Genomic DNA, 25,734 nt, shown 5'->3' with positions numbered 1-25,734 from the left:
GCCTTATATCCCTGCTGCTTGGAGCGATGATGCAGTGGGTGCGGCACTTAACTATGAATCCTCCAATCAGAGTTCGATTCGTGGCCATGGTTAACATCCATGACGAAGTGATATCTGAACTCCACCTCACCATCCCACACTGACTTTGTGACAATTGCATGAATATTAATTTAACAAAGCTTCTTTGATTAGCAAAGTGCCATAAGGTGATAGACCAATGTGATGAAGTTAATCTTCCGTTTTGAAGGTACGCAGCGTCGCTGGATGGCGTCAGCCCAACCATCGTTCCTGCCAGGGAGGGGAAGACTCCCGTGGGCCAGCGCAGCTTCCTCAGCCCCCTCGATGTCCTCAAAGTGCACCGCAAGTACCATGGGGTGAGCTGCTCATGGCTGCATATGGGGGTGGCGTTCGGCCCATGAGCCTGTGCTGTGTGGCGAATACCCAGGACTCGGCCTGCCAGGCTGTCGCACTCCATCACTGTGCACAAGCAACTGTTAAATCACATCCAATTGCGCAGGAGTAGATGGAGTCATTTTCCCTATGTTTTTTGCGCTTTCGTGGCGTGGAAGTGCCACATTCCCATGGTGGGGGTTAGTCTATCCACTATTGTCAACAAAGTGGTACCAATTTTATCAACCCCAGAGACATGATAGAATGAGTTGGAGCTTAATCAGGGTATGAATTGTGTTCTGTGGGCTCACTGTGAGAGTCAAGCTGATGGGTGCTCTAATCACTGGGTCAAAAGCTTCAATTCACCATGCCACCTGACACTAATATTGTACTGATGAACTCCAATAAGGGTGACAATGATACAAGTTGACATTGCTTGAGAACCAGGGCATTCAAATTCTCCAACTGATGGGCTTTTTAAATCCTTTATATTAAGTTCGCTTGCTTGCGTGCTTGCTTGCGTGCTTGCTTGCTTGCGTGCTTGCTTGCTTGCTTACGACCGTGCAAATCTTTCGGTCGTTTTTTAACCCACTTCCCGTGATCCAATCGAGCTGACATTTCCCACACAGACTCGTTGTGCCAGACAATTAATGTTTGTGAAAAAAAATTCCCAAAATTTTACACTTTTTAGGCAAAAAAAAAATATTTTACATATATTCAAATATAACTTATTCATGGCTTTGGCTGAACATCACAGTATAAGAGCCCAGAGCGTAACCCCTCCACAGGCCGTGGCGGAGTAGCGCAGTTGGTAGCACCCTCGCTTCCCATGCCACAGGTCGCGGGATCGATCCCCGCGTCCTCCACAGGCGAATATATTTTTTAATCCTTTATATTAAGTTCGCTGCCACGCATATAAAGGATTTATAGTGAAAAACTTTGTTTTTACTGGTTATACTTATTCCCATTCATACAGAGATCTTATGTTATTCTTCAATGCTGATAAAGTATTGTTTTATTTTAAGTCAATGCAAGAACCAAATGAGATCACACCATATAACAGTACTTTCCTGCAACCTCCATTGCATCTATGAGTTGCATGTAATGGTGGTCCATTTGGAACAAGCCCTGGCCTGCTTTTGCGGCAAACACTGTCTCATCATGCGAGAAAAAAGCGACTGCCTTCACAGAGACCGGACTGGAATGTGTGTTATTGATAAGGATTTGAGGGTAGATCACAGGACATGTTATTGAACGGGATTATAACCGATGATTAATTTACATTGTGTAAAATTGTGTGCATGCATGAATGTTCAGCTGAATCATACATAAACGATAAATCTAAATGAACAATGGCTAATGGAGAGGTGAACTATAACTTACATACACTGTCATTTTCTTAGCCCTCCACAGCTGCTGGTGGATCCGATGAGGATGTGGAAAAAGCCGTTCGAGAGGTTAGTACAGTACAACAATGGGCGCATGATGTCACAGTACAATACAAGATAATCATAAAGCAACGTGTGCTTTTCCATGGCTACAGCTACACGTATTGTCCACTAAAGTATTGAGCATTTGACACAGACATTCCTTCCAAACGTTCCAGTATCCCAGTTATGCAAGCCTTTATAACTGAAGGATTCAGATCCAGGTTTAATTTGTAGGTGTAATATTTAAAATCAACAGAAAGTCGCTTACATGTATGAACCAAGTTGTACATTGATGGGATATACCATGTAAGAAAGTGGAAGCGATACAGATCAGCAGGATTCCTTCGGAGGCAAATAACACGAGCACCACCTGGTGGCATGGGATGAGAATTCAGCAGCAGGTGTGCTCTGCATAGACTGGTCTGCACCATAGCAACATGGCATTTCCTCAAGTGACTCAGGACGACAAATGGAGGCACCACATCATTATTGAGCATGGGAACACACGTTCGTACAGTAATTACTGTATTGGCAACATGTATTTTATTTAACTTGGGCACAAGCTATTTTACCTGAGGCCAAATCCCCCAAAAACACTGAATAGACTACCAAAAGGGAGATCGTTGGAATTAGTGTCGGAGACTCAGTCTCACCATAGTAGGATACATGTTATGTACATTTTCATTTTATGCATGTGTACACAAAGACAAAAAACACCCGTATAACCTTAACAGACTATTAGGGCAAGTGGTGTTAGCCAGCACCTATGAAGGCCGGCACAGTACACGAGGTGGGTGGCCAGCATCACGCCCGACCACCTTTGTTTCATTGCTTTAGATGCTACTCAGGAAGAGCGGGAGGGCATACAGGCGAAATAACAAAAAAATAGTGAGAGACTGGCTCAGGATGGAACTGAATATTGGCAAAAGCAGGCAGAGGGAACACAAAATGATAATAAGAAGAGAGATAGGAAAAATATGTTCTCTACACTGTGGTTGTCCACCTTTTTGACCAGAGAAGCGCTAAGAGGGTATATTTAGAATCAACTACGTATAGCAGAGCATGCTCACAAAGGAAGTGCGGGAGGTGACGGAGAGTTTGGTTTTGTCACTTGAATAAGGAGGAATTACGAGACTCAACTGATTCACTGAGAGCATGAGGCGATAGCAGAGGTCACTTTCAAAAGATATAGAATTTTGAAGAGAAAGAGAAACCATAGAAAAGATTGAAATTGAAATAAAACAGCTAAAACCAGGCAAGAGCAGGAGGGCGTGTTAGTACTGACGAGACGCTGATAGATGCCGGGAACAGGGAGTAGTTTCCCCAGAATTGGAAAGGACCATTGTCATTCCATTCAATTCGAAAATGGAAATGAGAACTCTATGGATAACTTTATTGAGATAGAAATATACAGAGATGCTTTAGATTTGTTTATAGAATTTAAGCAAGCATCTGATCTATTTTGATTTAAAGCTTTTAGTGACTGCAGGGATTCATATACTTGGTTATTTCGGTAAAGTCACGTAGAAGGGAAATAATGGATTTCACACCTTGTGTTGAAGTCGAAACGTCGTGATAATTTTTATTGTTTTATATTTATATTATTTTATTATTTCCCTTCTACGTGACTTTACCGAAATAACCAAGAACATCTGATCTATGTGAAGAAAACACTTTCGGAACTGCTAGGTTGTAAGAAATGTATATTACTATGAGAAACATCAGTGTGGTTTGAAGTGAGAACGAGTGTTAAGCAGATATATTCTCCAACTTCATTCAGCATCATGGTACTTTATGCATTTATTAAACCCAAGAAGAGCAGAGAGAAAACCATTGAAGGCTCACAATGGATGATTTTCACCTGGGAGACGTGGAGTGTGCAGTCAGTGCAGGTTTGCTCACGGGGAACTTGGCTGGGGTAGTGCAGCTCTGGGCAGTGATGGGCGCCAAGTCTGACACTGAGCTCTTAACGTGAGCTTCTCTAGCACGGAGCTTATGGCAGTGGCTAGCGATGGGTCCCATGCCCCTGTATCACAGGTGTTGGTCGGAAGTGAGAGTGCGGACCACACAAACTACTTTGGAATAGTAGAGAGATCAAATGTTGAGACGGTGTTTGAGGCAAGAGTGATGTCTCTGTTTTCTGTGTGGGTCAGAGACTTATCCTTCATCAAAGCAACTTTTAACAATGAAGGGTGCATACTTAGAGTGCTAGGAATCCCATGGGATAGGGTAATCATCTTGGAAGTTAACGATTGAACGTGGGAAAAAAGTGAAGTAGATGTAATTAAAAAAATGTGACAATTGATAGGACTCGTGTCTAGAATGGAGGAGGGCAGGTTACCAAGAATATCATTGCAGTGGAACCTAGAGGTGGTGACCACAGAGAAGACTTGAAGCCAGTTGATTGGGCACTGTCAGGGCAAACCTTATCGCAACTACGAAGCGTAGTCGATGGATGGAGATGATGGATAAATGTTGTCTCATTAGCGGTACTGGCGATGATGTGCATTTTATTGCTAAGTGTTTCATTACAAGAGGAATAACATGTTGATGTATGGTGGTGGTATATCCAGGCTGACATTACATTGTCGTTTTTTCACAGACGGCCGCACTCATGGAGACGGTGGAAGAGCTGCCTTCAGAGGTCTGTGCTGCTTCACCACTACTCAACTCTTTATTTGGCATTCTAGTGTTCTATAGACGTGACACTCACAGCATAGTAATATACTAGTGTTATATTGTATGCCACAGCACTATATTATTCTTCATTGCACATAGGCTAAAATGAAGATACTTCAGGCAATATGTACTATGAAGGGCCATTTTACCAGAAATGTCATCTATTATATATATTTTTTTCCCTTTTAATGCAGTATTATTGATGAATGTGTTGAGTGATTGTTATTTGTGCTTGTACACCACGGCTAATGCAGTCTCACCAAATCACTTGTTTAGCATTATACATGGTTCTACTGCAGTGACACCACGTTTTTATCGTGTTATTCTTTTCCAGTGGCACTCGTGGAGTTTTCATATTCTCATATTCTACAGTACGGAAACAGATTGTTAATATTCTTGCATTCTACAGGGATTTGGACATTTACGTTTTCTGGGCAGGTAGCAAAATGTATATTGAAAGCGAAGATATCCAATGTAAATCATTTATTACAATACACAATTCATAAGTTGGGAGAAAGCTTTACCATTTTACATTATTTCAAGAGGTTCAACAGAGTTTACTTTACATCTTTGTTCAATCTAGATAAGGGAGTTTTTTAAAGGTAAACCAAGATGTTTTGGCAGTTGGATACCTTGGAAAACTTTTTTATCGAGATTTAAAATAGCTAGAAAATAGGCTATGTTCAACCTATTCCGAATTTTTATTTTAAAGTTGTCTCCACCGGGCAGTGGTGGCTCATGCCTGCAATATAGCACTGTAGAGGCAAGGGTTCGTGGATCTCACAAATGTAGTGAAACTCCCTTCCCGTGGGCGTTGAGGTGGTGCTATACTCTGGCTCACGAAGAGAAAATGGTACAGGAAGTGTGTATGAATGACGCTCTATAAAAACGATATCTTGTTGTGTGGATTCAATGCATTGGTTCTGTATTAACACGAATACGTGTGTTGTCTCTCTTTAGCTTTTGGAAGCCCTGGGCAAAGAATCACAAGGTATCTTTACAGTCGTTGATGCGTCATATCAGCAGATGTTTTGTTTGAAGGTGATCAACACGAATACAGCATGCTACAGTGACCAGACGTATTTTGCTGACAGCCATTGCTTTTCTGTTGTAATTCCATCCATGAACAGAAACAGAAATGAAGAACAAAATGAATGAAATGGCACGAGTTGTGAATGACTTGAGGAAGCGATCCCGGTATGCTGTACGATTTTTTTGTTCCAGTAACTGTGTCCTCAAGCTGTCAGATATTAATAGAGCTCTGAGCAGTTTCAATCTTGAGCAATACATTAATTCAGTAAGAGTATGTGCATGCAGTGACTAGAAGGTTATAGGAAGACTTCATTTAGAGAGGTTCTTATAGGCAGAGTTTCCAATTGTACCTTGTATACTATGCTGTAAATATCAAATTCACGATGTAGCAATTACAAACCACATTTTTTTCTAACTAAAGGAATAAAATAAAAGTCACCAGTAAATTAAGTAGCATCTAGTTCAACACTTAACAGTCACTCAATCACAACCACCACAAAACATGTTTATCCAGTTGTAAAATTGGATTCGGACATACCATGTGAATGGTTTGCAGTTGTGCTTTCTAAATGTATGGTACTGTTAGGGGGAACGTTTTGAAATGTCAAGTTGACTAATTGCCGTTAAAATTTAACAGCATGAAGCAGCCTCTGTATGCGTTTTCTTCAGAAACTGCACCTGCCTCCCACAAGCAAACATACCTGCTAAAAATCACAAATTTCATAAACTTCACCCACCTGTAAATTATTATAAGTTGTCACATTTTGTCTGAGGAAACGTAAAAAGATCATGTATTTGGAGTGTTATTTACAATTGCTGTCATGATGTACATGTATTTTCAGCTTTGACGACTCTGCAGTGCACATCTTGACCAGTCTGCATGAGACACTGACAATTGCAAATGTAAACGTGGAGGAGAGAGTTGCCCTAAAGACATTCTTTGTCAAGGCTGGTGGCCCAGGTGTGTGGATTATATATATGTGACTGTGCGCCTGTACTAGCGAATGTGTTCAGGATTTAATTTTATTCGCACATTAAACATAACTGTAATTGCTTGTGAGAGTTACAAATAATTGTTTCCCATCATTACTAGAAAGTTGTTCCCTGACAACGTATTAACTAACTGTGATGTCTGCTTAAGTCAAATGGTGACATTTAATTAACACTCTTCTTATTTTGTTCATAATAGAGCAAATAATGTTTAGTTGACACATTACATGGTATAATGTATCAACAAAATTATCACTAAACATAGTATTAGTTAATTAATGTACACATGTATTATACTTTACTGACCGTTCAGTCTTGCTGAATAAAATAATTCATGAGTAATTTTATGAAATACCAATTCTTATCATCTGAATAACACTTGATTGTATTACAATTTAGCACCACATCATATGGTAAATTTAGCATTCAGTATTTTTTTTTATGTATCAGGATTAAACAATGTAAAGATAAAGACAGGAAGTCCCCGGGTAACGTAAGTTGGTCTTCCGTAACCCGAGTACTGCCTGTAATGGTAAAAACAAGTATTTAAAAAATTTCAGTAGATATACTAAGAGGTATCTGTTATTACAATGGAAGGTTATGGAAAATACATGGAAGCTTCAAATTTAGAAGGAAGTGATCAACTATGTGCAGTTGCGGTTATTTCTAAAGCACATTTTTGTTGAGGGGTTGGTAATCTTGCTGCATATGATCATACGTCAGATATATTATGCAGTACTCAGTTTATAGAACAACAATCACACGTTGTGTTTGGTATTCCTAAGACGTCTCGTTCTCACAGAGCTGTTTGAGAAGATCAGGAAGTCTCCGTGCTCGGACGGCTCGGAGTTTGCCCTGCACACGGTGACAAAGCTCATTCTGGAGGTCATGACCATGACAGCTGCAGAGCAGGGTGAGTGCCAGCTGCTTCGACAAGGAGCAGGCTTTATTTTAGTCTTTTAGTCTCCAACTCGTGGCCTTGGGGGTGACTGTCTTCAAAGTGAATTGTGGATGCTCAGCCTGGTTCAGTGTTTTGGAGCTGCAAAGTTTCATAGCAACAAAATATGGTAACTTTATTATTGAAAGTATATATTTTTAATGTTGCAAGTCTATAAGTAATTATGTCTTGTTGTCTGTGTGTAGTGGAAATACCAATTGCCATTATAGTACTTTCCTAAACACAAGTCAGTCATACTTTTCTTCAACCACCATCTGTCCACTGCTGAAGTCCTCCCCAAGACTCCACCATCCCTCATGGTCCTGTGATGCTACAGTCCATGTCACTCCTGCATATGGACTAATGCTATTGCTCCACCTCCACAGTAGTCATCCTCTGTTGTGCATGTTCTACTTTGGCTGCCCCTTGGTCACCAGCCTCTTCCTTTGGCCATTGTGTTCTAGTGATATGTCCTGCTACTCTAAGCTAACATTCTAAAGGCACTCATTCTGCGTGATAATTACGATTGTTTTTATGTTATCGTAATTAACACGATCGGATTAGCACAATGAACCTGACTACCCGAGTTAAATTCCCAGGCACGGTTAAAGTCAGGGGTGAGCGATATCTGAACTGCTCCTGGTCCTGGCCCTCACCCAACCTTTTACAATGGCCAGCATGGAGAAGTATGGTCCAAACTACCCTGAATGAAAGGTGTGGGGGAAATCTGCATCCAACAGTGGACTGGACAATTACTATGTTTTTTATAATGATTAAAAAAATAAAAATTTGTATCTATGGATTGGAATTTTTACTTTGTATTTTTAAGAATGCCATTGCTGACGTTACATACAGGAATAGTGCTTGCTTGTATTTATTAAACATCATGGTGGTGTTTGTCTATTATAGGCCTGGATATGAAGAAACTGGAGCCAGTGAGGGAGATGGTTCGAGACCTGAAGAAGCTGTCCAGGTGAGAAGCCGGTGGCTGCTGTTTAGCACGTGTGCATGCCTTGCAGCCAGAGAAGGGACTTGCAATGATGGTTACAGTGGCCTCCTTTGGGGTTTGCATGTTCTGGCATTAATCTCTTGGGCAGGACACAGTGCTAGATGGGATGATGGCCGACAAGGAGAGAACGTGTTCAACAGAATGACCACCTTGAAGATGGTGCAATGAGATCAGCTTAGGTGCAGGAATAAGATGGAAATTAACAGACTCCAATAGTGGAGATGATGATACTATCCTGATAAAAGCCATTGCTACATTTTAAAACAAATAAAATAAAATAGGTTAATTGGTACATATACTTTGCTGGACAATTATAAAAAGAATGTGTTTAAAATATTAAATGTTACACTATATTAAAATGTAATTAAGTTTCTTCGACTTGACATGGAAAGTTTTCTGTGCTCTGCAAGCTGGGTAGATTCTGATTCTCTAACCATGGTAAACATGAGGATACCTGGGATTTGAAAGAGTTTCTGGTGGCATTTTTCAAGTTACAGCTACTGTGTGCTTCACATAAAACCCACAACAGATCCCACAGCACCTTACTCAAGTGTCACTACAGACATACAAAACTGTTGAGAAGTTGTTCAGGCTCTATAAAATGAACTTTCACACATTTTCCAGATCATTACCAACCAAGATTTCTTCACTACACCAGCAGCATTGCCATCTAATGTATTTTAACCCCTTTCCACGGACAGATTTGACTACTCTACAGTGCAGGCTCTGAACAGACTGATTGAGATGATGACATTTAACAGCACAAAGAGTGAAAAGATCGCCATGAAAACAATCTTTGTGAAGGATGGTGGCGCAGGTGAGTGCTGACACGTTGACAATTTTTGTGTAGGCTTATGTCATATTTATCCCGTAACAACCCGGAGTAATATAGATAAAGTCTGAGGATGAAAATGAATGAAGTGAATTACTATGCTTATTCATGGTCTCATGGAATCTGTGTGGGGTTCCCAGAACTTCTCAAGAAGATGCAGGAGTCTCCCTCCCCAGACGACTCAGAGGCACCAATCCAGATGGTGACTGAGCTCTTGTTTGAGCTACTGATGAGCTTCACAAAAGAAATTGGTAAGAAAAACAATCGGTGGTCTTCTTGAGTTTGCTGCCTCAGGGGAGGTTCTTTTTTCAAGATGCCTCTGTCTTGTCTCATCTTGTGATTTCCATATCATATTGACATATAGCCACATTATAACAATAATAGGGTTTTCCCCATTTTTTCTGGCAACAAAACTGAAACCTTTTTACAAGGATTCATGTCTGCATTAACCACAATACTTGCAGTCAAAATGCAAACAAAAAACACACTATGATAATATATGCATTGTCCTCTGGTCGAGCACCAATTGGGTCGAGGCTCAAAAGAAAGCCATCCCTTGGTGTGGACCAATCAGTTTCGGAGATAAATGTTGTGCCATGGAGCATTTAGAAAACTGCCCATATAATGAAGTTGACTTGTTTGCTGTTGGCCGACAGATTTGAAGAATTTTCATTAATGTCTACATTTAATTTACTCCATTTTCATTTTTCTCCATGTTTGTGGTCTATACTACAAAAACCTACTATCCTTAGTTTATTTAAATATAACGGAAAACCAGTTATCAAAAATTTTATATATTTACCTACTTGTATGTGACTGCGGACTGCATGATTGCATTGCTTGCTGTGATGCTTAAATAAACGATCTAAAGCATATGTTGCATTCTATGCTGTACTGTTACAGATTCAGAATGGGATGAAGGTGCGATTGAGCCCATTATAAAACTCGTAACTCACCTGAAGAAGGAATACTGGTGAGTAGCAACTACACACGTGCATTTTTAATGCTTTAAACCCTAGTAGTCATCAGCAGCCATGATCTATTGTCTGCTGGATGAAGGCCTCCCCAAGCCATCAACATATATCACTGTCTTGCAATTAAAACCATCTCAGCCTTTTATTATTGATGTATTCCTGTGTACGTTCACTCCTTTGTCTGACCACTGTCGTTATTCTTGATCACTGGCCATCATTTTTCTTGTTAATTTGCACATTCCCATCCTGTCGTGTCCTATAACTGCTGCAGATGCAGCTACAAGCTAACGAGTTCCTTTCAGTGACCTGCCCTTACTTTCCTTAACACTCAATGTGTTCCTCTCTCTATCTTTTCATACAATTCCAAGCATGCACTCTCTACGCTGTTGTGCACTTTTAGCTTTTCTTGCATTTTATTTGTAAATGACAATGTCCCTTATGTAATAGCTAATCATAAAAAAAGTTATTTCAAACTAACTTGTTCTGATTTAATGTTGAGTCTGAATTGATCGTTGAGTTACTTTTGGGACTGGAGGCAATGCTAGTGCTGCTCGTCTGAACACGTTAACGCATCTACCCTAGGATAGTTTGACAGAGAGCAGAGAAGCAAACTGTATAGAGCAATGCATGTGTTGTTGCACCTGAATTACGTCGCAAACACCATGGTGGCACCAGTACCAGTACAGCATTGTTCCAATCATTCTTTGCTCACTGTTGCAGTATGTTTGCCTATTGGCTGTAATTAAGCGAGCACATTTGGAAAAAGACAATGTGGTTAACTTATATGCATTTCCCTTTCTGACAGCTTTGAGCGCAAGACAGTTGAAGTGCTCAAAACCCTTCCTGCCATCATGAACATTGACCTTCCCATGGAGGTTAAAATGAACATAAAAGCAGCCTTCCTGCGGGCAGGAGGTGCTGGTACGTAAACATTGCACGAGTGCCATCACTGGCCTTTTTAAGTACGAACTTTACGTTACTTTGTTATTTCTTTTATCGATGTAGCATTACATTACACTGCTTTCAAGCAAATCAGAAAGTGTGCCTCTGTGTGTGATCTGTAACCCCACATGACTCCATTTTCCAGATCTGTTCAAGTCTCTGCAGCAATTTCCTCCTCCAGGCAGCTTGGGAATCAAGCTGCAGGAAGCCATGGCAGATATTTTGACAATGATGATGAATTTCTCTGCAAAGGAGAGTAAGTCATGTTTCATTTTATCTTGTTTGAAAACAACTACTGCTAAAATATTTGTGTACATCCATTATATTGATGTGTATTTGAGGCGCCACGGTGGCGAGATGTTCACTACCTCGTCTGGTATACAGGAGGTAGTGGATTTGATCCTGACCCCGACGCTTTATAATTGGAGTTTCCATGTTCTCCCCATGATCGTGGATTTTTCTCCCGGTCTCCGGTTTTTGCCTCCATATTTAGAAACTACTATAAATGTCCACATGATAAGCCACTTCGTTGAACTATAATTTGTGGTCAGGTCACTTCTGAAAAGAGCTATATAGCTCAGTGGGCTTTACCTGGTAAAATAAAAATAGTTTATATTTGTATAGTCTGAGCTCAATAGTAGTGCAGGGACTTCTTCGTTTCCTCGTAAACATTACATTTACTGTGCTGAGATATGAACATAGTACTGTACTTCCAAATCTGACAGGAGTTCATGTAATTATACGAAAAAAACATTTAAGGTTAGCAAAGTCAATGGACTTCAAAACTACATTAACATGAATCGTCAAAACATATACTCGTGGTATTGAGCGTTTTGCTTTAGTCGTATAGCTTTCACCCAAGGCTGCTCGGCTACATACAGCGCCGGGTTTAACCTATTTAGCAACATTCATGTTTAATGCAGCGTCCTGATTGCATGCGTAGTTTTATGGAGTGTTGAGTAATGTTACGGAGTGTCCATCCTGTGGTCTGGAAAGATTGCAATAGATTAACATTAAATTGTGTCTAAAATTGTGTCCTACTCTTATAACCTCCATACTTAACTTTACAATTCTACATTTCATGCCTTCGTACAATAAACGTATTCATTTGTAATATACACACACACTTAGAAACTATATGAAATAATTTGATCCAGGAAGAAGTTGCATCTCATTTTCATGGAAGTCCAGTCCTCACAAGGGAAGAATACAGGTGTACACAAATGATTTATCATGGGAGGTGTATACATTTGGGAATTAAACTGGCACTGCTACTTTTCGATTTAAAGCTTTCGTGACTGCAGGGATTCATCTTCTTGGTTCTTTCGGTAAAGTCACGTAGAAGGGACTTTACCGAAAGAACCAAGAAGATGGCACTGCTACTGTTGAAAATAATGTCACAATGTAACTACCACTTAAAACAAACATTTCCTATTTTTCCTTTTTGCATTGAACATGTTAACTACTGTGTATGTTACTCCTGTATGTCTGGCTGCTTTTGTTGCTTTGGTTAGAGCACTTCATTTACAATCAGAAGATTGTGAGTTTGAGTTATCTTAGCTTATCATCTCTGGGAAGTGAACATACGTTTTCCGATTGAGTGATTGGTCTCCATCTTAGGATTGTAGATTCCACCACTTGCGCAGTGCCCCTCTATTGCACATTTGTGGACATGCACTTTGGCTTTGAATTTATATTCTGCTCCTGTGTGTGAGGAGACGTGCAATATGCAAGTCATGAGGCTGAGCTGCCTTCCAACCTGTTTCCTTTCTTGCTCGTTTAGCTCCAGCTCTAGCAGGCATGTGCGACGATCTCGACGGCCTCCTTGACTTCAAAGGTATGGTCCAGCATGTCAGTGTCGGCAGTGATTCGAATTAACTCTTGCAGCATCAGTCATTAAAGTGGTGTTCATAACAATTCATTATTAACATTCTCATTGATTTGTTGTGTCATCTAGATATGAGATAATTTGTAAATTCATAGCTGCCTAATGGCATTAGCAGCATATTCATTAAACTTAGAGATGCAATAGATCTTGCTTCTGAGTTTCAATTATCATTATAAAGTGACAAGTGTATATAGCTAATTTAATGGTAGAATACTATGGCAGAGAATTCATAAGAATATTTCCCAAAGGTGTTATAACATGAAGAATCCATTACTCCTATAACCGTTGTAACGCCAGGGAATGACCGACACTTGTTCATTTCAATGCACTGACTCCAAGTTGCAAGGAATTCGCACCCAATACGCTCCTTCTTGGGTTTGCAAACCCACCCTGGGGTTGTTGCCTCTTCTTATCTACTGTCGAGAGCTGCCACTAGTGGTCCAAGGGAGACCGGGACTTCTGCTGTGTGGCTCCCCACAAGTGGAATGGTCTCTCCAACCATATCTACCGCAAGAGCACTGTCAATGTTTTTAAGTCACAATTGAAACGTTTCATTAATACCATTGCTTTTGGAGAACTAGACCAAGCACTTGGTGCAATCTGTTTGATAGTTTTTTGCATAGCACTTTTTATATATATATATACTTTCGTAAGTGTTGAAATGTTCACTTGTACAGTGCTCTAATGACTTAGAATTCCCACGGTCATGGAAAATTCTGTGGAATTTTTTTTGGAAAATAGCCAACATTTTAAATGTCATGAATTTTAACTCCAGGTAGCCATTCAATTTGGTGGAATTTCTGAATCATGGTTATGGCAGTCTTCCATTTAGGTGATTTCTCTAAATCTGGCGTTCAGTGTTCTTCCACAGTATTTTAAGTAGACTAGTCTTCATGAGACCAATTGCAAAACATGAGTTTTCCTTTACACTATTGAGTACTCTTTAACTATTAATAGCTGGTGGCTTGTTTCGTTAAATCTTCTTTTACTTTATTATCAGTATGTAGTGTTAACGTGGGTGGTTTGGATGGCTGGAAGGGGAGGAGGCCGTCTTGACAAAAGAGCTGCTTTTGTGGTTGTCTTTCCGATCCTGTACAAATCCAAATTTCTGGCCTTTTTGTTGTATGCATTGAAATATTTAGTCATAGAAAATTTGAAATTTGGAATGTAGAAGTTATGGAAAAAAACAGATGTGTGGGAATCCTGTTTGTGATTTGTCACTAAAAGGTGCTTCATAAATATGTAATAATTAGTATTCGTAAAGCAGTTCAAGTTGTCCTGTATTTTGTGAGCATTTGCTTCCATTGGTTGTTGTGGGTATAATTTTAAAACAAGACATTGCAAAAGCTGCATTAAGTTGTTTAATTCTGAATATATTTTTTTATCTCCCTTCAAGCTGACTAACTTCAGCATACTTGTGATTTAAAAAAATCATGACAATTTTGTTTCCTATTTTGATCAGGTTTATCCCATGAAATATGATAGTGATTATGACTTAATGCTTTAATCCAGATTGCATTTCGCTGACAAGCTCTCTGTTGTTCCTTCAGATCTCGCAGTGGCAGCCGATTCCCACCCTCCAAAACGCAAGCAGAATGGTACGGTGTACTGCTCTGTTAGGCTTGGTAGACAAGGCAGCTCCACCCACATACACCACTGTCACTCATGTGTAGCTGTAGGTTTCAGCAGCATCAGAGCCTGAGATGCATCTTTAGCAAGTTTGACTAAAAACATGTATTTGCTACTGTAAATGAAAACAGCATTGTATTAATTTAAAGTATAATTTCTTCAAATAATACATTGTGGTGAAACATATTCCTATTATTGCCTTCATGTAAGCTTCTGAAATATTTCCAACAATGTTTGGTATTGTTTCAATGCAAAATCTTCTCTAAAGCAAATATAGCAACAGTTGCAATTATATTCAATGCAGCGGAGGTATCATACATACATACATTGCATAATTCAAGCTAAATGTTGTATGGCCTATGGGATGTGGTAAACATGGCTAAGTGCGCAAGGTTTAATTCAGACCTCATCAACATGATTTCTTGCAGTGGTGTGGATTTGGTCAAATAATTTCTTACACTCACCACTCCACAGATTGATCTTTACTTTAACCAATGGATGATATAACTCGATAGAGATTACAATTAATGTTACATTACTCATAATAACATCTGTAGGTCAATGGTGTGATTTACATAATTTTTATTTCCAACTCGAGGGAAGCCCATCCTATAGACAGTGACGTGAAACCTGACCCCCCACACTTGATGCACACCTGACATTAGTCACCTGACACTCACCAGTCACCACTTTCACAGCACCACTCGCCACTTACAACTCGGCAGTCACCACACTCACCACTCACCTGACGCTACTCAAATTCACTTAACAACTCACAGACACCAGCAAAAACTCACCAGTTATGTACCACCTGACACTCACCATTTATACTTTCCACAATTTGTCAATCACCAGAAATTCAATACCATATGTTCATACATGCCTCTGGTCAGAATAATCCTTGCCTGGAACCTGTATGATGTGAATTACTTAAATAAATGTTGCGACAGACAGTTTAGCAAATGTTATTGCAAATATAGATTGGGTTTAGCGCGACTCTACGTAACAATGTATGGTTGAGGTTACATTTCCCTGCTGACTTCTGCACTGTGTTCTTCAGATCCAGCAGGAGGAGCAGCTTCCAGTCCCCCAAAACGAAAGCAAGACGATGGTAAGCTGTGTTTTTGCGAGAGTGTAGTTGGCTCTACTCAAGAAAATAACTATTTGAAGTCTTGTTGGCAATTTCAGTTAATGGTAGTTGTAGCTCTGTTTTAAATTTTTTTATTCACTTGAAGTTACGTAAGAACACTTACATATGGGTCACGTTTTTACTGCAGAACACAATCGGGTAATTTAAAAGTACTTTAATTATTTTTGTGAAAACTAGATTCGTCCCATTACTCTTTAAAAAGGCTTAAAAAAATAATTAATGTATACATGGTAACATAAAATTAAGTACATTGCATTCGCAATTGGCACCACCATGGTGGAGCATTGGTTCACCTCTGCCCTGAATGGGGAGTGTTCTTTAAACAGTATTAAGCAAAGCATCAATCCCTGCAAACCAGGTTTCCTTTGCTTATCACTCAAACACAATACTGGCCTGGCACACACAAGCGCAGTGCCTTCACTTTTGAAGTTTACGTGATCAGGAAGTTGGTATATCTGTTCCAGTTGTTATAAATTAAGCATATAATTGACTGTTTAAATATATGTTTATTAAATGAATGTTTGATTTATGCATATTAATAATCTATAAAAACAATAGCATGTCATCAGCAGCGGACCACGTAGTTTACAGAAGTACACATTGCAAAATGCCACATCATACCGATTATTTACTTCCCATGCAAACTATTCCAGACCATGTTTTTTGGTTACATTTATTTTTAAAAGTTATTTCCTTTTTATTTTCAGGTAGCCTTTCACTCTTACCCTTACTGAGTCCAACTAGTTTTACTTTACATGTTTCATCAGATAAAAAGTCTGTTTAGCAACCAGTAATTATAGACATCATGGGACCTCCTTTGCCAGTATCAAAATATGATAATAAGTTTTTCCCCTTTTTACTGGCAACAAAACAGGTGTTAACATGTTAAAACACCAAACTGAAACCTTTTACAAGGAATCATGTCTGCATGAACCACAATACTTGTGGTCAGAATGCAAATATGCATTGTCTTTGTGCTGTACGCCTTTTGGTGTCCTCTGGTCTATAACACCTTTTGATACTAGGCTCTAAAGAAAGCTGTCTCTGGTAGGGACCTTTTAGTTTCAAGGACAATGCATATATTATCAGAATATGTTTTTGTTTGCATTCTGACCACACGCATTGTGGTTAATGCAGACATGATTCCTCGTAAAAGGTTTCAGTTTTGTGTTTTAACATCTTAACACCTGTTTTGTGACCAGAAAAAGGGGGAAAAAAACCTAATTCGTATCAGTAATTATAGATTTTCCACAAATAGCCAGGTGTCAGACTGGTGGTAAAAGTATTCCAAGTTAAACTGAATCATTCCTACCTAATTATCTTTTTATGTGTGAGGTTATGTATCCTTAGCAATGCCCCGTTTAGTTTTCCATGGTATTACACGTTAAAATGTGATTACATTACCATGTTGTTATGTTATGAACAAACATGATCTTTTGCTGTATGTGTACTTTATTAGTTGCCAGTGCTAACGCCGCTTCACAAGGTTGCCTCAATCACTATTATTCTCAGTCTAGTGGCCAGATGAAGGCCTTTTATACATCATCAGCAGCTACAAGATTCCATCTGCCATCCTATTTATCCATGTTGTGCTGCTTAACCTGCATTGTTGCCTCTCTCGTCTGTTTACCATCTTGCATGTCTTGGCTGTCTCGTTTAGCCTGATGCACTAACTTTTTTCAGATGAGGTTTTTTTTCTGAACCTCCAAAGACAGTCATTAGCTGTTTCCAATTTCAACAGCCTTGACTAAACTAAAGTTAGTCTTTTATTTGTCCTACATAGTTCAGAATAAAAGTTCTTTTTTTTTTACACCAGCATATTCAGAACAAATGCATAAATCAACCCAGTTATGAGTTGACTATATTACAGCAGCAATGTTACAGGTACCACTTGACCAACTGTACCCAGTAGTTCAGTGGCATTTTTCAGTAGCAGCTGTACCAAAACAAAGGACATGATTTGCGAATGCTTAGTTTAATGTTTTATAAATCTGTTGCCAAATTCACGTGGAAAATAGACATTGTCAATGCATGATCAATACATAAATCTGGTGCTTATTAACCATGTGAGTCAAGTATGTACATCATAAACCAGCAAGTGCAAGGTCTTGTGGTCGATGAAATGTATGAGCATACATGTGGGAAGATATTTAAATACATACGTGGCTGCTTACCAACCAGAAGTGTCAACATTCTAATGAGAACATGTTGATTTTTCATTTCAGACTTGGACATGGAAACTGTTCTTGAGATCATAAAGGCTATGGAGGAAAACTAAACACCTTCTCTTGAATATGTTTAATATGGGTTGTTGTTGCAATACAACAATCAATCACTGAAGACACCTGATTTTATTTCTCATTAATCTTTTTGAAACTTACATTTACAAATTTTGGGATACATTAGAAGGTTATGTTTATTCTGACAGTTTTTAAGTTGATTTTGGGGAATTATAACATTTAGACATGGTATTCATAAAAATACACTCATAGTTTTAAGTTGTATCTTTTTAAGTAGTTAAGATTCTCAAGCCCACTCTACTCTATAACAATATAGCTTACTAGTGATGTCATGGCCATGTAACAAAGTCAGTAAACCACCACAAGGGAAGCCATGTGATGCACCAATGCACAAAGCAGCAACTTTTCTCAATCATTGCTGCTATACAGCAAAACGCAACAACCTTATTGAGTCATTATAAATGCACGTATACAGTTATCTCAATTATCGGTGAGGTAATTATCCGGGATGCCTTTAACCATGTTTTCTGCATGACCACAAACATGCAGGTAAGCCGATTGCAATAAATATGGACAACACATTGTATCATCGCCTCCACTCTCCAAAGATTTTAGAGCTTAATTCACATCTGCGATCAAAAATGTGTTTTTTATTATCTGGCCACCCCTGCCTCTCAATACCCCGCATAATCAAGAGTTGACTATATATTATATTTGCAGTGTGAGAAATACATTCTTAATATATTATTATGGTTAAGTGGCTATCTATTTGTACTTTAAATTCCCTCGAGTGATGTTTAATGAATACAAAGGATAAGATTTGAAATCTCAATAATCGACACAGGAACACGTGCAATAGATGAGGACAAATTGCATCGTTATTTGAATGTGGCTATACAATAAGAACCATTCATAATTCACAATCCCAGTGACTTCCATTGTCAGATTTCCAAGGATACTAAAACAGAGCACTTGTTATAGACGCGGCCATTATGCAGCCCAGTTTTAAATAATGGAATCGCTATTCTTCTGGCTTGCTACGTATATACCCTACTCATAGCTCAACATAATTAACCTTTGTCATTATACATTCTAGCAGAGACAATAATTAGCATGTTAACTCTGTGTCATGATTAGTTTGTGGTTTGTTATCTGTAGAGTGGTTTATATTATCCATTTATGTTATCCATAACATTTACGTTTTTGTTGCATCTACTCAGAAATCACGTAGAGCAGTTCTAATGGCATTGGTAATAAATAAGAAATAGAAGTAAACACTTCAAATTCTCACAATAATGCAGCTTGTACTCTTGGTGTAATTACAATTATTTCAATAAAGCTTGGTGTGAAATGTGTTTTGCACTTGTCAATGATAATGTTGGACCATATGCATGTGCTTTTAAACAACATATGCCCTCAATGAGTTTTTTTCAGTGTTATTATAAACACCCTGCTTGGGATGTTTGGCCATTTGTTTTGCATTATTTTCTTTGAAACCGGAGAAACCACATGCATGCCAGAGAGCACTCAACACGCCCCAGAGACATCCCGTCACAAACCCACTTTGTACTGCCTCCTGCAAGCAGCGCAGAGCCAAAGCACGTGTCACAGTGGCCTGCCTCTGGATTCTAACTGGTCAACGGCATAATATCCCTGTGCGATCCATCCACCTGAACTCCAAGTCGCTACAGTGAACGAGTGTTTCACAGCAGCATATATGCGTGTAGTAAAACCCCGGCGAGCCGAACTAATGGGGGGGGAAGCACTGGTCCGACTCGTTATAAAGATAACACAAACAATACTATAAATCAGTATGTAACATGTATGATAAATTAATTATTATATATGCATTTTGTGTTTAATGCTAGATAGCAATATATACAACAAATTAATCACGTGTATTTCCAGTCTAAAACATGTAATGTGTATTTCCGGTGTGTGGCTGTACTACTCGCAGTTAAGTTGTGTTGCTACTCTCCGAAGAGCCGATGCTGTGAAAGCGTCCCCGGTCTGCAAACAAACGTAGGCATCATCCGACAGATTCGCATGTGCCCACACATTTCCTGCATGTCCAGTCTCATTTTCTTTGGAATGGGCAATGCTAGTGTGTGCAGGACAGTGGCACACGTGCAATGCGCAATGTGTGTGCTTCATGGGCACAGTCGACCTCTGAGCAGCCCGTTCAAATCCCAAATTCCCTGCTCCATAGCCCAGCAGCCTCCAAAAATGAGTAGTTCTCGCATTGCGCGATGCCGATATCTGCCATGCAGCGAAGTAAGGCGATGGGAGTGAGACGCAAGCTTAAAAATCAGTGCGTTGCAGCCATGAACCCTACATTGTCAATCACATGCTGGGTTGGTCTTGACAAAACTAATTAAAAAAGTATTTAAACTCGGTAAGGCTTTCCTGGATAAATAATATCAACTGCAGCATCAATCACCATCGATGTTGTCATTATGATTAATAGTAGCAGTAGCAAACGTTCGTAGGCCTTAGTAAAAAACATATTTGATACCATATTTCTTTGGGCCAAAAAAAATTTCACCACGATAGTGTCTAGCAGCAACATAAAAAGCAAAATGGTCCAATTTTGTCCCAATTATTTTATTTAAGATATCCAATTTTATACAATATATCTTTGCAACGTGTGCTATTTTGCAGAGAACACATGTTCATAAAATATATAAAGGGTTTTTTACTGTCATGTTAAGTCTACAGACGTGGACTTATTTGCTATCAATGTTTTCAGACAGGACCTTAAATGCGCTAGAGAGACTCAGTGGGATTGTGTGATGTCAGATCATGGATTGTTGAGGTGAATTGAGTCCTCAGTATTTATAATGCAGTCTCAGGACTATGACCTGGGCAACATCCATACTTAAGTTATTCCGTAGGCTTTTGCGACCAATATCATCTGTAAGAGGTTTTTTTTCAGGTTAGATGACTCTATTGCCATTACACGTGTATCAGTTTATCTCCGCTGACTAATGTACCGAAAGAACCAAAGAGTACGGATTCCTGCAGTCACGAAAGCTTCAAATCAAGATTGTACTTTAAGGGCTTCAGAGTGTATCAACGATATAGAATAGTCAATCTGGTTAATTTTAAAGGTTTAAATAAGATACTGTGGTCATGACCAATTCATCACCATGAAGAGGTTTGGGATGTTGAACGATTATCAATAAACGAATAATCGATTTCAGACTCAAATTATAAGTTACCTCACGTTAACTTTCGCCATGTACAGTGCCTCACGTTAACTTTCCCCTTGTGCAGTACCTCACGTTAACGTTCCCCTTGTACAGTACCTCACGTTAACGTTCCCCTTGTACAGTACCTCACGTTAACGTTCCCCTTGTACAGTACCTCACGTTAACGTTCCCCTTGTACAGTACCTCACGTTAACTTTACCATTGTACAGTACCTCACGTTAACTTTACCATTGTACAGTACCTCACGTTAACTTTACCATTGTACAGTACATCACGTTAACTTTACCCTTGTACAGTACCTCACGTTAACTTTCCCATTGTACAGTACCTTACGTTAACTTTCCCCTTGTACAGTACCTCAGGTTAACTTTACCATTGTACAGTACCTCACATTAACTTTACCCTTGTACAGTACCTCACGTAAACTTTCCCTTTGTACAGTACCTCACGCTAACTTTACCCTTGTACAGTACCTCATGTTACCTTTTCCCTTGTACAGTACCTCACGTTAACTTTACCCTTGTACAGTACCTCACGTTAACTTTCCCTTTGTACAGTACCTCACGTTACCTTTCCCCTTGTACCGTACCTCACGCTAACTTTACCCTTGTGTAATAAAGGTCGTTGAAGCGACTTCTGGAATCCGGTCTTTATTCGGATTTTCTTTGTACCCAAAGCAGAGCACACTTCTTTGAGCAATTTGGAGGAGAAGTTACGTCCTTGATCTGTGAGCAGCCTTTCGGGTGCTCCTTTATCCATGACGTATCCATTCAAGAAAGCCTCGGTGGTGGATGAGGCCGTTTGGTCAGGCAAAGGCCAGGCCATAGGCCAGCGAGAAAAATATTCGACCCCGACCGAAAGGTATTTATTTCCCCTAGCCGATGGAGGGAACGGGCCCAGGATATCTAGAGCAACCAGCTCATTAATAGGGGATACCTCGATCGAACGTAGGGGCGGGATATAATTCTGACGAGGCGGTTTCCGCTTTGCACAATCATGGCATGACCGGATAAAGTTAGTGACATCTGCTGTCATGCCGGGCCAAAAGAAATCCTGCTGCATCGCGGCCAATGTTTTCTGCACGCCGAGGTGCATCAGCTTGTCGGCGTGCAGAGCGCGGAACAGATCGTGGCGAAGGGATGTCGGCACAACCAGGCGTGAACGGTCAGACAATCCATCCGTCCACATCAGCAATCCCGCCTCACCCCGAAACATCTGCAATTTCCATCGCGCCAAATGAGATCTCAGTTTCCCAATCAGTTCCCGCAGCGGAGCCAGAGAGGCATCAGCCTCCTGCTTGCGTAGCCACACCGAGTGCGGCAAATGCAGCGTATCGTCGGCGCCAACGGGTACATCCTGGCCTTCATCGTTCGACATCGCCCCCATAACCAGGCAGGGCGAGGTAGGCAGTGCCGCACAGCGGTGCGTACCCGTCAGACAGGCGCAGGGAGGAGTCGGGGGCAACCTGGAGAGAGCGTCTGCGTTGCCATGGCGAGTACCCTTGCGGTACGTGATATTGAAGGAAAACTCCTGTAATGATTCTAACCACCGAGCCAATTGACCGGACGGTTGTTCCAATTTCAAAGAATATTGCAAGGCAGCGTGGTCAGTGCGCACGAGGAATTTCCTTCCATACAGGTACGGCCGGTACTGGCGAACAAAATGTACGATTGCTAGCAGTTCTCGTCGCGTCACGCAATATCGCGTCTCGGCAGGAGACAGAACCCTGCTGCCGTATTCCACCACTCGCTCGACCCCGTCTTTCCGTTGCGACAAAACGGCTCCTATGCCGATATCGCTAGCATCTGTGTCAAGGATGAACGGCTGTGAAAAGTCTGGGTAGTCGAGCGTCGGCGCGGTGGCCAGGTGATCCCGAAGAGATTGAAAAGAGCGCTCCTCTTCCGGGCCCCATTTAAATCTCTGATTTTTCCCCGTCAGAACATGCAGCGGCTTAGCCAGCGTCGCAAAATTCTTAACAAAACGGCGATAGTAGGATGCGAACCCTATAAACCGCCATACATCGCCAACCGAAGTGGGCGTGGGCCACTCTCGGACACACGCCGTTTTCTGAGGGTCCGTGGACACACCGTCAGAGCTGACGATGTGCCCCAAGTAGCAGACGGATCGTTGCAAAAGGTGGCACTTTTTTGGTTTAAATTTTAGGTCAGTCGAGCGTATCCTCCGAAAGACAGTCTCCAGTCGTTGGAGGTGTTCTTCGAAAGTGCGGCTGAATACAATGATATCGTCCAAATATATGAGGCACGTTTCCCACTGCAGCCCCGCACCAGTTCCATCAGGTGTTGGAACGTCGCCGGTGCCGCATTCAAGCCCATAGGTAGGCGGTTAAACTCAAAGAGGCCTTGTGGCGTGCGGAACGCCGTTTTCGGTCTGGACGCGTCATCAAGGGGAAGCTGCCAAAACCCAGACGACAGGTCGAGGGTGGAGAAAAAATTTGCCCCTGACAAAGCGTCCAACGAGTCATCCATCCGTGGCAAGGGGTATGCGTCCGCCACAGATATCTTATTCAATTGGCGGAAGTCTACACAAAACCTCGTCCCACCATCCTTTTTCTTAACCAGCACCACTGGCGCGCCCCAAGGACTGTTGGACGGCGAAATTATATCGGCCGCCAACATGTCGTCCACCGTGCCACGCACGTGTTCCCTTTCTGCAGGGCTCATGTGATGTGGGTGCATACAAATCGGTCACGCCGCACCGGTGTCGATATGGTGCGACAAGAGCGAGGTATGGCCCAGATCCAAATCGTTTTTACTGAAAACGTCAGCGTACTCCGATAATAATGAATGCAAGGCGCTCCGCTGCGTGGCCGACAAGGACGTATTTTCCCCGCACAAATCTGCGATCCATCGATCGTTTGAACGATCGGATCGTGGCCCGCCAGCGGCCATTTTTGTGGGTGGTTCACCCTCAAAGCTGGTAAAATCGGTAGTGGCATGAGCCAACACCGAGCCAGCCGGGATGACGACCCGTTCCGGGCCCCCATTCAACACTTGTATGAACGGGGCCTGACCAGGCCGAACGATAGTTTGAGCCACCACTAGGGAAAAGGATTTTGCCACAGAATTCGACGGGGACAACAGCACACCCGTCGCACCGTGCGCAGCTTCCAATCGCTTTCAGTAACGCAGTGGAATAAGCATTTGTGAGCCTGATGGTACTTCTACCGTGGCAGCAACAATCGCGTTAACAGCATTCCCTGGGGGCGAACGGCCCAGCAGGGACGGCAGGAACGACATTCTATGGCCCCCTGGCATTTCCAAGCAACCTTGGTCGACGAATATTTTAACTGGCATGCGGCGAAGGAAAACGTTGCCCAATAGGCATGGGACGGCCAGTGAACGTGAGATCAAAACTGGTCCCTCTGCGGTGATATTTCCTATAGCAATGCGCACATCTACTCGCCCCAAAATACCCATGCTACCCCCATTTGCAGCGACGCACGCGTCGTTAACCGGTCGGATCCGCGAAGTAGGAATGGACAGGAGATGAAAAATAACATCGGAAATGATGATAGCAGACGTGCCAGTGTCCACCAAAATACGAACATCGATCCCATCGATGGTACCCCGTACCGTCAAGGACCCCGACGCGGCTGCCACCACCCTACGGGCCAATTTCTTCCATTGTGTAACCGAGTGCGGCATCGACACAGGTGATCCACAACTCCCTTCCGGAGTGCAAACATGCGTGCGAGTGGATGGGTGATGTGACAAGACCTGCCGGGTGTCCGATATGTGCCGACTTGCCCGAGGGTGCCGTGGATCCGCGTCCGGTGGAGGAGATGGAAGTCGGCCTGACGGGAGCTGAGGAGGTTGAAGTCGGCAGCGGCAATCCCGGGCGAAATGGCCTCGTCGGCCACACCTAAAACATGTGGCCGCCGTCGCCCGGCGGTCGCTTGCCCCGGTCCCCGCTCGTGGTCGTCCGACCGCATCACGCTGCTCGCGCGGCCGGCGTTTCGGGACCCAGCAGCCATCACCTCATCGTCGCTGGAGTTGTTGGAGCCGTGGACGACCCGACGTGGAGACCACCCCAACGGTGGACCATCTATTTCAGGATCCCCCGTCCATGCCGCCATCTGATCCCAGCGTTTAAGGTTGAACTTGGCGTCCAAGCAGCGTGCCGCCCATCGAGACGTAAACGGTTCGTGGCCGCACACCGGCAACGAGATGTTTAGTTCCTGGGCTAACTCAATCATTCTGGAAAGGATGAGAGGATCCAGGAGATCAGCTGACGAATCGGGGTAGGCGGCCATGGCAAGCGCTAACAGCGCCCCTCGGTAAGCCAAGGGCGATTCTTCTGCTCCTCGACGACGTTGCATAAATTTCCTGGTAGCCGCCATCGGCGGCTCGTAGAACTCCGCCATTTCCGTGAAAGCGTCA

At 41.7% G+C, this 25,734-nt stretch overlaps 1 protein-coding gene across 3 annotated transcripts in view; it reads left to right on the top strand.

The window, feature by feature from the left end:
- LOC133359253 (uncharacterized) overlaps positions 1-19,477 on the top strand; it is a 351,541-nt gene extending 332,064 nt beyond the window's left edge. For all 3 annotated transcript variants that reach the window (XM_061577730.1, XM_061577729.1, XM_061577728.1), the window contains exons 31-47: positions 248-374; positions 1,794-1,847; positions 4,423-4,464; positions 5,460-5,490; positions 5,630-5,696; positions 6,374-6,492; positions 7,324-7,434; positions 8,368-8,431; positions 9,169-9,284; positions 9,440-9,550; positions 10,203-10,272; positions 11,079-11,194; positions 11,361-11,471; positions 12,999-13,052; positions 14,654-14,701; positions 15,793-15,843; positions 18,108-19,477. In XM_061577730.1, coding sequence (XP_061433714.1) covers positions 248-374; positions 1,794-1,847; positions 4,423-4,464; positions 5,460-5,490; positions 5,630-5,696; positions 6,374-6,492; positions 7,324-7,434; positions 8,368-8,431; positions 9,169-9,284; positions 9,440-9,550; positions 10,203-10,272; positions 11,079-11,194; positions 11,361-11,471; positions 12,999-13,052; positions 14,654-14,701; positions 15,793-15,843; positions 18,108-18,160 — 1,345 coding nt within the window. In that variant the 3' untranslated portion in view covers positions 18,161-19,477. The remainder of the gene's footprint in view (positions 1-247; positions 375-1,793; positions 1,848-4,422; positions 4,465-5,459; positions 5,491-5,629; positions 5,697-6,373; positions 6,493-7,323; positions 7,435-8,367; positions 8,432-9,168; positions 9,285-9,439; positions 9,551-10,202; positions 10,273-11,078; positions 11,195-11,360; positions 11,472-12,998; positions 13,053-14,653; positions 14,702-15,792; positions 15,844-18,107) is intronic.
- The last annotated feature ends 6,257 nt before the right edge of the window (positions 19,478-25,734 follow it).

Source organism: Lethenteron reissneri, chromosome 64 (assembly GCF_015708825.2).
Source record: "Lethenteron reissneri isolate LAM-NWPU_2019-01 chromosome 64, ASM1570882v1, whole genome shotgun sequence".
Taxonomy (NCBI): Eukaryota; Metazoa; Chordata; class Hyperoartia; order Petromyzontiformes; family Petromyzontidae; genus Lethenteron; species Lethenteron reissneri.
Note: the sequence above shows the minus strand (reverse complement) of the source record. Positions and strands in the feature narration are given on the sequence as shown.